Genomic DNA, 14,290 nt, shown 5'->3' with positions numbered 1-14,290 from the left:
GCTGGATAAACGTTGTTATACATGTTTAAATTGATTTAAACTGTATATGTATTTTATATCTACGAAAATGTTTGGGTAAAACATGGGTAGATGTAATAGGTGATGTGTGATAAAATGATGAGAGGCCTCGTTATAGCTGTTCTTGATGATCTAGTCATCTAGCGGAGTATAGATGACGACCACGGACTATTCTAGACAGTCTAGTGGAACACTAGCAGGCTCGCAACCTGTAGGTGTTTATTCGAACTGTGTGTTTATTTGAACTGTGTGTTTATTCGAACTGTGTGTTCATTCGAACTGTGTGAACTGTGTTCTCACCAGGTACACTCTATCCCAATGATAGTCCTTTGACTAAGTCCCTTGTGTTAGATGTTTTAGGGACGTAATGTGAGGATAACGGGAATGGGTAATTGGGTTGATTGTTGGATGTTTAAAAATAATAACTATATTATTGTGGGTTGAAAACCGTATGTGCTCACCAGGTTTCCCAACCTGACCCACTCAGTTTAATTATATCACAGGTGTTGATATGAAGTGACATTACATTGAGAGATTTAAAGAGATGTAGATCACTATTGTAAATAATTGTAAGTTCTGTTTATGCTTATGTTTCTATATTAACGATGACATACCAAACGTTTAAAAATGAAATGAATACGTTCCTTCGAAAATGTTTTAATAACGTATTTACCATGTTTTTCTGGGAACAAATTCCGCAACATTTTTATAAAATGAAGTACTTTGATTTTTATAAAGCATAAACAAAATCGGTCTTTTCTGGCCGTGATTTTGGGGATGTCACAGTTGGTGTCAGAGCATTAGTTTAAGCGAACTAGGAATATGGATTTATTTCTAGACTTAAACTTAGAATGCTAAGCGATGATTGTGAGATGTGAGCACTAGATTATTTTAGGGATTGTGCCTAAAGTGCTTCTATGTGCTAAATGCTCGTTCCAGATATTGTGTTATTTATTCGGATCTATGGTCTATTGCCGACCGGATCTGGAAACCTTATGTGTTTAGGATTCTAAGCGTTTAACTACGATATTAGAACTAGCGTATAAACATTTCGGAGTGATAAGGATGATTTAACCATCAATCCTAAGTAAAGGTCTAGATTCACCTTATTCGGTGTATAGATCAAGATGGCAAGAACCCGTAGCGGAAACGTGAATGCAAATGGAAACCGAAACCAACACCCAGTGATTGAGCAAATACCGGTTGTGGTAGCCGCTGCTGAACCAATAACGATGGCCGGAGTGCAAGCAATGATCCAGGCGATGTTGGATCGTCAAATGGAGGAAACCAGACGTTTGCTCCAGCAAAATCGAGAGGAAGCGACTATTCAGATCGAACAACCCGAGTTGAACGAAGGGCAGACTGAGGAAGGAGACTACAGTGGGACTGTTGGTCAAGTCAACCCACCAATAGTTCGACAAAACAACTACGATGACGAAGTCGAGAGGAATGGATGCAAGTACAAGGATTTTCTGACTTGCAAGCCATCGACTTTCACTGGAAAGGAGGATCCGATCGGGGTCATGGATTGGATCTCGGAGATGGAATTAGCTTTCATGACGTGCGGTTGCAAGGAAAAACAACAAACCACATTTGCAGTGCCTCAGTTTCGAGGAGGCACTGTACGTTGGTGGAATACCTTGGGGAAGACTCTGAGCCCCAATAAGCCCCTGCAACTGACATGGGTAGAATTTCTAGTGCAATTCAAACGTAGGTACTGCTCAGCCCAAAATCTGCTCGAGCTAGAAAACCAATTCCTTACCTTGAAGAAAGGAAGCATGTCTGTTGATGAATACACCAACAACTTCACAAAGAAGATGGAGTTCGCATTACGTCTTGTTCCGGATGAGCTGACGAAAGTTGACAAGTATGCAAAAGGACTTCCATGGGAGTACGCAGTGCCAGTACGTCAGGCACCTACTTTGGAGGCAGCTATCTGGGCTGCCAAGTCGGTTGAGGAGATGATCAAGGGAAGAGCTGCCAACAAGACCGAGGTTGGAGAAAAGAGAAAGTTTGAGGGGTCTGCGAAGCCCGATGAGAAAAGCAAGTCCAGTACAAGGAAGTTTAGAGGAGGAGGGAGTGAAGAAAGATGGTGCGAGAGGTGCGAAAAGAAACACTCTGGAAAATGCGGTGAGGAGGTGACTTGTTTCAAGTGTGGGAAGCATGGGCATTATGCCAACGAGTGTAAATTCAACAAAAGGGTGTGTTACGAATGTAACGAGGAAGGGAACTTCAAACAAGATTGCCCAAAAAGAGAAGGGGCTACAAAGCCAAATGTGCCGCCAAAACCAAAGGCAAGAGCATTTCAAATGATCCTTGACGAAGCAGCTGACGATGCAAGGAATCAGGAGTAAGGATGGATATATAGAGATCGAGTTATGAAGAAGCCATATAGATAGTGTCACATGATGTAGCCTGTTAAAGGCATAATCTAGGGTGAACTTGAACACCCATGTAATCGTTTCAAGTAACAAAATAAAACCTTCGTTTTGTTATCTGATGTGTTGAATGATTGTGTGATTTGCTGCATGGTGACTTGGGAAAATACTTGGGACGAGTATGAGTAGGTGTGGATGGTAGTAGAGGCCTATACTACCGGAAGCACAAGACTCACACTTGGATCAGGGAAAGTCACAAGGTTACCAAGAAGCTAGTAATTGATTTCGTTTTATTCAATTATGTCGTTACCATTGTTTCGGTAATGACTAAAAATATTGTTGTTATCCCGACCCTAATGGTCATATCACATTGAGTCCGACTACGATGAGTAGGTTACGTGGTTCAGAGAACCAAGTTTGATGTAGCGTCCGACTTAAACCAAACAATTGAAATCAAAGTGATCAATAGAAGTATCGCGCTCGTTGTTAAAGAAGTTGGTAGCTAGAAATGCTACATGTTAAGGTGTGATTATATCACATTAGAACATGAAGGAAGGCATAGTCTGTTTTAGAATTTAACTCTAAAAAAAACCTGAGTCTAAAAGTGCGACACATGATGATAGATCATAATTTGAAGTCTAACCTGAGGTAGAGAACAGGTGCACGATTAAGTACTGCTTACAGTCAATGAGTCTAAGAGATAGACTTGAAGGAATATGGAAGTTATAAAATATTACCTAGGATGAATAAATGACGTATAGAGTCATTATACGCGCCCTGTTTCGTTGATGATTCCGGGACGTAATCATCCTAAGGGGGAGATAATTGTAACGCCTGTAGATCCGGGCTAGTCAAGTTAGAGGCAATAGAGGTCGAAAACGAATTTTCGACAAAAGATTATTTGGAATAAATAATCTTAACCAAGTTGTATAATATGTCTCAAGGTTTTCGTACATATAAAGAACGCAGAAATCCGAGTTATAACGAAGAAGTTATGACCCGTTGAAGTTTCGCGACGGAACCGGTACGATACCGGGAAGCGTAAATAGTGAATTGACGATAGAGCGAGATTTAGCCTTAGCGATCTAAACGAAAGTCGTAGAATATGTTCAACTAATAACATCGATAAAAAGAACGCCCAAATCTGACTTCGTATGAAGAAGTTATGATTTTTCGAAGTTTCGGATTAGTAGTGTACAGCCTGAAATTCGAATATTAGATCGAGCGGTTTTTAGCCAACACGACCTAAACGAGAATCGAAGATATCGATAAGAGTAGCGTAACAAGAAAAAGATGGGCGAAAACGGACATCGGATGAAGAAGTTATGAGAATTTAACGGATCAATCCTGTCCCGGTCTGTTAATAATATAAAATTTAAAATCGAGTCAAAATTAGCCGATGGAGTCTAAACGAAAGTTGTAGAGTACGTTCCCACTTTCGCGTGGATATAATGAACGTCAAAAACAGAGGTCGTACGCGAAAGTTACGAATTTTTGAAGTTATAACTTGAATTTGCGAAGCTGATTGCGAAGTTGATGACGTGGCGCGTTGTGGGCCGTCCATCGATGATCATAGGACGCTTCAGATTCGGACACACCTCCCTTCACATTACGCCCTGCGTACGAGGTCCGGTACGCCCCGCGTACCTCCGACCTTATCCTTCCGAGTCCGAGTGCGGGCTAGCTGGTGCGAGCTGGTAACCACCTCCGAGCTACGCCCCGCGTAGCGCTGCTGGACGCGACGCGTAGTCCAAGGCTGCTGGGGCTATAAATAGCATGCGATCCATTCTGAGTTTTTCACTCCAAATCCATTTCTTTCTCTCACTACTTTCTCTCTCTAAGGGTTTTAACCCTCCCTAAAGTCTAGGTGAACCCCTAGCACCCTAAGGAAGCCCCGAGGCTCCCGGAGTCCCGAGAAAAAAAGAGTTTTTCGGTTTCGAAATGCTGCTCCAATTAAGTTCCGGTTTTCGATAAAATTCAGTACAAGTGTGCTATGCTTACGCAATTTTTAATATAGCTTTCAAATAATTATAGGAATGTTATTAGATCCTTAAAATAATTATTTGGGCTATTATTATGAGATATATCGAGTATTATTAACGCTTAATAACACTCGGACTAACTAATTTGTCGCGGTTATCGTTAAACTAAACCCTAGTGGTATCGATACTAGGTTTTATCGAAGGAATATCATTTTGAGAGTATCGAAGCGCTGTCCGAGTGCTGAGTCACCACCTAATCGGGTGAGTGCATAGTTACTTTCAGCTTACACATAGATATGAAGTATTTTATATAAATTACGTGCTATGTGTGCATATTATCTGAATACTTGCTATCTATGCTGGATAAACGTTGTTATACATGTTTACAATGATTTAAACTGTATATGTATTTTATATCTACGAAAATGTTGGGGTAAAACATGGGTAGATGTAATAGGTGATGTGTGATAAAATGATGAGAGGCCTCGTTATAGCTGTTCTTGATGATCTAGTCATCTAGCGGAGTATAGATGACGACCACAGACTATTCTAGACAGTCCAGTGGAACACTAGCAGGCTCGCAACCTGTAGGTGTTTATTCGAACTGTGTGTTTATTGAACTATGTGTTTATTCGAACTGTGTGTTCATTCGAACTGTGTGAACTGTGTGCTCACCAGGTACACTCCATCCCAATGATAGTCCTTTGACTAAGTCCCTTGTGTTAGATGTTTTAGGGACGTAATGTGAGGATAACGTGAATGGGTAATTGGGTTGATTGTTTGATGTTTAAAAATAATAACTATATTATTGTGGGTTGAAAACCCTATGTGCTCACTAGCTCTCCCAACCTGACCCACTCAGTTTAATTATATCACAGGTGTTGGTATGAAGTGACATTACATTGAGAGATTTAAAGAGATGTAGATCACTAGTGTAAATAATTGTAAGTTCTGTTTATGCTTATGTTTCTGTATTAACGATGACATCCCAAACGTTTAAAAATGAAATGAATACGTTCCTTCGAAAATGTTTTAATAACGTATTTACCATGTTTTTCTGGGAACAAATTCCGCAACATTTTTATAAAATGAAGTACTCTGATTTTTATAAAGCATAAACAAAATCGGTCTTTTCTGGCCGTGATTTTGGGGATGTCACATCACGTGACCCAAAGATTGACTCATGCCTGCTGTTATGCTCCAATGTTGACAATCTTCTCACTTTCTGTTTTGCACAAGTAGCTTTGGGAGGTGTGTTCGTGTGCGATTAACTTGATTTTAGATTTTCAATAAAAAGAGCAAATCTAATCTCAAGGCATACGACTCACTTAACAGCTCAACTATTTTGAGAATATTCAGCTGCTTGGGATTGGATCAAATTTTTGTTTAAACAAGACAATTAATGCAATGCAAAAATTTAGATTCAAAATGCAAAAATATTAGAGATAAAATAGAAAGAAAATCTTTTTGGATTTTGAAAAATTTTCTATGCAAAAAAAAATGAAAAAAAAAATAATAATGATGATGAAAAAAAATAATGCAATGCAATATGTACAAAATTACATGCAACCTACATGCAATAGGATTTATGCATTGATGGATGCCCCTCCCCAAGCTTAAAATAAGCATCATCCTCGATGCTTGGAGAGAGGCACAGCCAGCCTATTGAGGGTCGGGTGGAAGATATGGTTGGAACTGTGAAGGATGATAATCAGTAGGATAATATGCAGGCCACTGGGGTTGGGATGATGATGACTACTGCTGTTGTGTGGGAAGCACAAGTACTTGGTGGATATCGTTCAGCAAGTGATCAATGTTGCAGTTATGCTGCTCTTGAGCTAGAGCTACCCATTGTTGATCCTGCTCAGCCCACCGCATCTCTTGTTGGGCCCAACGCTCTTCTTGAAGGTTACGGTAGTCCTGAAATTCGGAAGTGATTTCAGCAACACTCGTGTAAACCTCTCCTACTTCCTGCTAGAGGCTCGTGTAATGGTGATTTAAGCGTGTAAACCCGTCCATGTAAATGTTGTGTTCAGGAAAAGGAATGGAGCGAGATGAGCTACAAGCACTTGCAGTTGGAGCAGGAGGAGGAGTGGTTGGAGGTCTACGATCTACAGTAACACCCAAGTTGGATTGGAGACGCCAATTGGTAGATGGGATGTCATTGGCCAAAGTGGATATCTTCTTATTTCGTCTGTCAATCCGTAGATACTCTTTTCCATCTACGATCCAATGAACATCCCTATTGGGAATGCGGTGAAAAAGATGCATGCTCTCCATAACATCAACTGAGAGACGAGTACGGCCCGTGATTATATCTGTTGGGTTATTGGATAAGTGGAGGCCAAGATGTTCAGCTATAATAGAAACCATGTCTCCACAATGAAGTTGCTCAAGGCATTTCTGAGCATTTTCTGAATTACCCAACACCCGAAGTGAGGAACCTCCTCGGGCTTGTTAATCATGCACCATAAAACTTCTAATTCTTTCTTGTTCGCATTGCTAATCTCTTCTTGAGGAAATAAGAGAGAAGCAATAATATGGTGGGTGATCTTCATGATCGGATGAATAATTCTAGAAGCTCTTGTTGTGCTTGACTAAAACTCGTCTTCACAACAGATGCTTTTCCAAAACCTTTTGCAGCTTTGCTCATACATAATATTTTTTCTGCCTTTTGCTGTATACACATCCCTTTTTGCTTTAGGAGCACTCATAATATCACAAAGGATGTCAGCATGAATTTGATAAGATTGATTGAACAAACGAAAAGTACGGATATGTGTTTGGTAGTCAAAATTAATTGATGACAAGAGTTTCAACATTGGTGTTTGATAACTTACTGAATGTAGATTCAATAAACTTTTCCATCCTATGTTCTTGAAGAGCTTGTGGACACATTTATAGATATGGAGGTCCTTAAGGGCTTGGATGTCCACAAACTTTTGAGCCCCTTTTACTCTTCTAATAAAGTTTGCATACAAAATCTCTTGTTGATTGGCCTAAAAAATAAGACCAAAATCATTAGGTTTTCTATGGAACGTTGGTCTTGTTCATCATTGGTCTTTTGACCACCCATATGTGAAGTCCCAATTCTAGCCATTTTTCCACGGGAAGTCATTGCTTAAATGAATTCAACAAAGTTTTGCACACAATGTAGGACAATTTAAACTCTAGAGTATAGCAATATCACCAAAAATCACCCAAAAGAATGTGGTTCTAACTATATGCACAAAGTAAGAGTTTGAAACAATTATACCAATTTATGCTTGAAAATAGTAGTAGGATGATGTCCACAAACTTCTAAAATTAAAATTAAAATAAGATTGATTCACTTTTTATTTTGAATTTAACCAAATTGTAAACTCATTTTTTTAAGTTTTTTTTTTTAGCATATAACCAAATTCTATATATTGGCTATAATTAATTTTATATACTAAATTCAATCTTCAAATCATATACCAACAATCGTCATTATCCTAAAAATTAGTAAAGCACAAATAGATAATACCTTTTAAACAGAGAAATCGGGGATGAAGAACTTCACAACGAGTTGGAAAAACCATCTCCAACATTTCCTCAACTAAATCCATCGAGAACAATATACGCATGTCGAATTCAACCACAAAATCAACTATTCCAATTTCCATGTTCATTACTATCATTATATGATTCGCAGAAACGAATAAGAAATAGAAAAGGATCATAGAGAAATGCAAAACTGAAGTTGATTTAGTTGCTGGCATGCAGACTAAGAGCACTTTCACGGAAGAATGATCTAGCAGCTCACATTCATGGCGGCGACGACAGAAGCCCTAAATCGATAAGTGCTTTTGAAGGAGAGTGTTGGATAGTAAGATTGGTAGTAAGATTCAGTTCAACTAACAACAATAAAAGGGCTTCTAGATTATTCAACCAACAAATTAAAAAAAAAAATAAAAAAAAATAAGAGTCAAGCTTCCCCTTCAATCCAATCCAATCCAATTGTATCCCATGCAACTAATGTAGCCTAATATTGGTAGTAAGATTCAGTTGATTCAGGTCCATGAAGGCCTTCATGCATGATGTTTTTAGCCTTCTACATTTACATTTTCCATAACCCAAAATCACAAACATAAGTAATATTTAAAAGTAATATCACTAACAACAATAAAAGGGCTTCTAGATTATTCAACCAACAAATAAAAAAAAATAACAAGAGTCTTCCAACAAAATCATTTTAACAATCAAACAAAACAGCTAAGTCTTTAATATTTAAAACATATTCATATTCATATTCATATATTGTAATCTTAAACGGTTTGTACTGCTCTGTCAAAACTTTCCTCTGCAGCTGATCCTCGCTTGATTAGCATGTGCTCTGGATGCGACAGTTTCAACTGGCTGAAAAAACAAACACATCAAAATATTATTTAAATATTTTATCTATATATATATATATATATCCAGACAACACAACTGACAACAGTCAACACTTACCTTAAAAATCGCGAAGAAGGTTTTCCAAGATGAAGACTGCATACAACCAGATTAGCAAGTGTTTCCGGATCCTTTGCATCCTATATCAACATCAAAGGCGTCAAAACCTCATATACTTACTTTCAATATATTCATGATTGTAATTTAGGGAAATTGTCGGAAAAGTCCCAATATTTTGGAAAAAGTAACGATTAAGTCCCAGAAAAGAAATGTCCTGATTATTTGATTTTACACGATAATATGTCATTTCCTGTTAAAAATAAATAAATAAATAAATAATCAGAACTTTTTTTTGGGACTTAATCGTTATTTTCTGACAATTTCTCTATAATTTGTAACCAATGACCTGAGATTTTGCTATAATTTGGAATTTTCGTAAAGCAGATTGATATTTGACAAAACTACAAAAATGGCCCCTATGGTTGTAAAAAATATGTGATTTTGGTCTAAAAACGTTTGGTGGTGCATCAGTGGTCCGATTTTGGATACCTTGTATGGTTTTGGTTCCTATCTCGTTAACTTTTTGAAAATGACAATTTTACCCTCAGGAACCATTTCTGCAGTTGTCTTTTTACCAAACTACAAGGACCATTTATGAAATGGTCCTTGTAGTTTGGTAAAAAGACAACTGCAGAAATGGTCCTTGAGGGTAAAACCGTAAAATTGTCATTTTCAAAAAGTTAACGAGATAGGAACCAAAGCCACACAGGGTATCCAAAATCGGACCACTGATGCACCACCAAACGTTTTTGGACCAAAAGCACATACTTTTAACAACCGCAGGGACCATTTTTGTAATTTTGTCATGATATTATGATTTAATTTTAAAGTATTTTTTTACCTTGTTGAGTGCTTCGAGTAGAAATGATTCAGCTTCATCAAAGTTACCCATGTGCATACAACACACAGCTTTTCCATTGAGGATCAAACTTGTCATTTGGTACTTCTCAGAGAAGTCTTGGAAGATGAGATATGCTTCTTGGATCTTTGAACCTCCCTTTTATTAAAAAAAATAATAAATAAATAAAATAAGTACACATAAGAATAAAGTAAGTGTAGTTTAATATAAGGGTTTATGTAGAAAAGTCCAATTATTATGGGAAAATTTTTGATGAAGTCCTAATTTTTTTTTTTTTTGAATAGAAAAGTCCCGATTATTTAACATTTTGCCTAAATTAACGAAAAAGTCCTTTTTTTATTTGAAGAGGAAATGACAGATTATGTGATTTTCCCAAAATAATCGGACTTTTCTGTTAAAAAAAACATTTAGGACTCTATAAAAGTTTTTCACAAAATAATGAGACTTTTCTGCATAAAACCCTTTAACAAAGGGTTAACCTCTCATAAAAGACTTTATATTTTGTGTTTTTCTCTGGATTAAACCTCAAGTTTATTTTTTTCCTGAAAAAGACCTTGTATTTTTCTATTTTTCCGAAAAAGCCTTCAACTTTGTAGTTTTTTTCCGAAAAAAACCCTCAACATTCTAAATGCTTCCAAATAAACCTTCAACTTTTTTAGTTTTTTCGAAAAAACCCTCACATTTTACAATTTTTTTTGGGTTAATCTCAAAAAAGATCTTGTATTTTGTGTTTTTTCCGGATTAAACCTCAAGTTTATTTTTTGCCTGAAAAAGACCTTGTATATTTTCATTTTTTCCAAAAAAAATTGTAAAATGTGAGTGTTTTTTCGAGAAAAACTAAAAAAGTTGAGGGTTGTTTTGGAAACATTTGGAAGGTTGAGGGTTTGTTTGGGAAAAAATACAAAGTTGAGGGCTTTTTCGGAAAAATGAAAAAATACAAGGTCTTTTTCAGGTAAAAAATAAACTTGAGGTTGAATCTGAAAAAACACAAAATACAAGGTCTTTTTTGAGATTAACCCCAAAAAATTGTAAAATATGAGGGTTTTTTCGAAAAAAATTAAAAAACTTGAGGGTTTATTTGGAAGCATTTAGAAGGTTGAGGGTTTTTTTCGGAAAAAAAAAAAAAAGACAAACTTGAGGGTTTTTTCGGAAAAAATGAAAAAATACAAGGTCTTTTTCAGGCAAAAAATAAGCTTGAGGTTTAATCTGGAAAAAACACAATATATAAGGTCTTTTATGAGATTAACCCTAATATAAATCTACTTTCATAAATTTGTTTTACATCATCCTTTTATTTCCTCTTATTACAGAATTGTACTTTGAAAAAACTATCAATTTATAGCAACTTGATACAACTACAAACCATATTTCAGGGATATAATTGGATTAGTTTTCAAAGTATAATATGCTATAAATATAATCCACTGATAAATGAAAGTAAGTTGCTATTTCTTGAGAGAAGAAAATTGCATACCACAGCTAAATTTAGCCAAGCAGTAGCAAGTTGAGTTAGAGTGTGATCTTCATCAATCTGTTGCATGACTCTCAATTGCTTCTCAGCATAATCTGATCTGTGCATCTTGAGAAAAATTTGGACATTCAAAGCATTCCTAAAAGCAGAAAAATCATAAAGAAAATCAATTTTTGCTTAATAGTTACTAATAATCATAAAATAAAATATGATGTAATTGCAATACAACTAAAATACATTGATAGTTTTATTTATTTGTATATTACAGCATCCTACTTTCATTTCTTTCAATTTTTTTCTTATTAAGAGTTTGAAAGATCTATCCAAGCATAACATTGCACTTTCAAGTTTTTTCTTAATAGGACATTATACATTGAAAAATCTACCAATTATAGTAGTGAAAATTGTTTTGTATTAGGATGATATTGCTAATTGGGTAGATTTTTTGAAGTACAACAACAATGGAAATAGGATGCTATAATAAACAAATCAATGAAAGTATTTTGGTATTTTTGCATTTAACCCTAATACTTATTACAAACATCACAAACAAATATGAAGAAATCTGCAATGAGCTGATTTTAATAAAAAAAGTTATCAGTGATATGATCTCTTTACTCAAAATCAGGTTTTGCATCCTTTCATATATGCTATACTTCTAATTAAACTTATGATTCTATAACCAAATACAGAAGTGAAGGTAGAAAAATTAAGTATAAAGCAAGGATTGTTGATTCAAGATGTAACAAGTAGAGGGTAAAATTAAGGTCAAGCAAATCACATTGTTTTCTTTAAACACTCTAAAAATGGTAAATTCGCAATTCTCATTGTATACATTCATGACATAATTATGATACAAGATGAAGATTTGCTCCATAGCTAGGAAAAATAACAAAGGATATAATTATTAAAAATCAACAGTAAGCAAGCATGGATCATTATATAGTGATAAAAGTGTAATACAGTATTAAAAGATATCAGTAAACAGTAAGAGTAAGAGTGAGACTTAACAGTTCCATGGTTCCCCCAACATTTGTGTACTTCAAAGCCTCATTATAATCCTGTTCATGCATGAATATGATCCCAGCAATAAGCCTGAGAATTGGGTTGTTCCCAATGGCTGGATCATCCAACCATTCCCTTATGCTTGAAATTGCAGTTTCCTATAAAATCCAAATCCATATGTAAAAAAATGAATACATAAATTGATCATTCAATTCATCAAAACAGCTAGAAAATACGCATACACTAACTTAAAACAAACTACTTAGTACTTCATTTGCATAACCAATCTCTTTACTTTGTTTTTCTCATTTCTTGATATGAATAAAGAATCTAAATCCTATTAGATCTTACCACTATGATTCTGCATATGTATATCACTAACCACAATTCATGAGTAAACAGAACACCAATAAGAGCAAAGCATATTGTGTGAATGCCAATTTGGTACTAGCAAAGGAACAACATATCCTCAAGTTAGCCTCTTTACTAACGTTATATTGATAAACACACTAGATCCTATAACCAATACTACTAGAAATAAATATTGCTAGAGTTACATATCTAGTGAATTCAATACCTACTTTGATTTTCAGTCATTTGTTTGACATTCAAAACCAGTGTGTGACCGATTTGGGGGAGAATTAAACAGAGTATTACAGATCACGACATGATGAGAGCTATGAAGCATGAATCATGCAATTTTACATTAGAATGATGTGCTTGATAGGGTTTCTTTTACCTTAACAGGTAAACGCAGACCGTTAGCTAACGTAAATCCTAATTACTTATTTCTCGATTCGAAATTACTAACGAGATCGATCGAAGGGAAACTTCACCTTATTGCCGGTGCTCAAAAGGTACAACGCGAGCAATTTCACGGCTTGGAGAGGCGTTGCCGCAGATGAATCGACCTCGTTAACCACAAGCTGTTGAGATCGAGAAAACCTATAGATCAGATCAAAAATCACGATTGACTAAAGAAAGGGGAACAGTGATAATTTACTTGGTAGCTTCCAAGTGCAATGTAGGATCTGTAAATGAGGCAGTCTCTTTCGATTGCATCCTCTTCTTTGAGATTTTGGACATCGCCGCTATTTATGGCAGCTTGATATGCTCCCAAGTAAAAGTTATTTCTCAAGCCAAACAACAAATCTGGTGTTGCCGCCATTGTTAATAAGATCTAGATCGGTGATAAACAGATCGGGAGAGAAGAGGAAGATACGTTTACAAGGGATCGCAGAATTTTGACGCTCACGCTGGTTTAACAGTTGCCCAGCGTCGATGGAGAAATTTATTTTAACCCGGTCACCGGTCTGAACCGGTGGGTGTTGTTTTTTTTTTTTTTCTTTTCTTTTTTTTTTTAATTTTAATTAAGAGATTATTTAATAAGATAAATTTCATTTATTTTTATAAATTAGGTCTGAAACTTATGTATTATATGAGTTTATTTAAATATATATATATATATATATATATATATATATATAAAGTTTTAACAATTTGAAAAGTTTGAAATTATATGAAAAATGAGAAAAAAAATTAATTATTAAAATTAATGAGACTTTAATACATTGAATACATTACATATATAAATCATTTCTAATAAATACATTACATATATATTACCTTACATATTAAATGTGGAATTTTAACTTAATAAAATAATAAGTGGAAAATAGAAAATTAAAAAATTCTAGAAATATCATGTGTCCAAATGAAGGAGAAGATGACATGTGCCAAAAAAAAAAAAAAAAAAAAACCTTTATTTATTAATGAGGATTTTTAATATTACTTAAATATCCTTATAAAATTTTAAATTACATATACGTCATTCTACAACTATAAAATTTACATCTATATTCAAAGTAATATTCTAATTAGGATTAATTCAATTTAATAGTGAAAATCTATCTAAAAATCAAAATATCATATTACTAAACTATAATTATCATATATTTATTAAACTACTAACCCGTATAAAGTAAATGTTGTCACCATTGGAGAACTATATCCATAGCTACTCCCATTATCTTACACATTGCGTTCTTTAAACTTATTCTTATGAATTCGATTAACTAGTTTGTACCTTTCTAATTCAATT

The 14,290-nt window shown here is 35.2% G+C and overlaps 1 protein-coding gene across 1 annotated transcript; it reads right to left on the bottom strand.

Moving 5' to 3' along the window:
- Nucleotides 1–8,516: 8,516 nt before the first annotated feature.
- Nucleotides 8,517–13,467, bottom strand: LOC145041202 (coatomer subunit epsilon-1-like). Its single transcript, XM_078989161.1, has 7 exons — nucleotides 13,193–13,467; nucleotides 13,026–13,115; nucleotides 12,196–12,347; nucleotides 11,188–11,323; nucleotides 9,696–9,851; nucleotides 8,855–8,934; nucleotides 8,517–8,758 (listed from the first exon to the last, which is right to left on the bottom strand). The coding sequence occupies exons 1-7, from the start codon at nucleotides 13,355–13,357 to the stop codon at nucleotides 8,668–8,670; spliced, it is 870 nt and encodes a 289-aa protein (XP_078845287.1). The 5' UTR covers nucleotides 13,358–13,467; the 3' UTR covers nucleotides 8,517–8,667.
- Nucleotides 13,468–14,290: the final 823 nt, after the last annotated feature.

This window comes from Lactuca saligna, chromosome 1 (genome assembly GCF_052625555.1).
Source record: "Lactuca saligna cultivar CGN05327 chromosome 1, ASM5262555v1, whole genome shotgun sequence".
In the NCBI taxonomy this organism is placed as follows: domain Eukaryota; kingdom Viridiplantae; phylum Streptophyta; class Magnoliopsida; order Asterales; family Asteraceae; genus Lactuca; species Lactuca saligna.
The sequence above is the reverse complement of the archived record's forward strand: the minus strand, read 5'-3'. Positions and strand labels throughout refer to the sequence as shown.

What these genes read in the sequence shown, in the direction of transcription:
- LOC145041202 (XM_078989161.1), bottom strand. Translation starts at nt 13,357, where the DNA reads ATGGCGGCAACACCAGATTTGTTGTTTGGCTTGAGAAATAACTTTTAC. An exon ending in TTGCACTTGGAAGCTACCAA is followed by an intron (nt 13,116 to 13,192) that starts GTAAATTATCAC and finishes CGATCTCAACAG; the next exon opens with CTTGTGGTTAACGAGGTCGA. An exon ending in TTTTGAGCACCGGCAATAAG is followed by an intron (nt 12,348 to 13,025) that starts GTGAAGTTTCCC and finishes TGGATTTTATAG; the next exon opens with GAAACTGCAATTTCAAGCAT.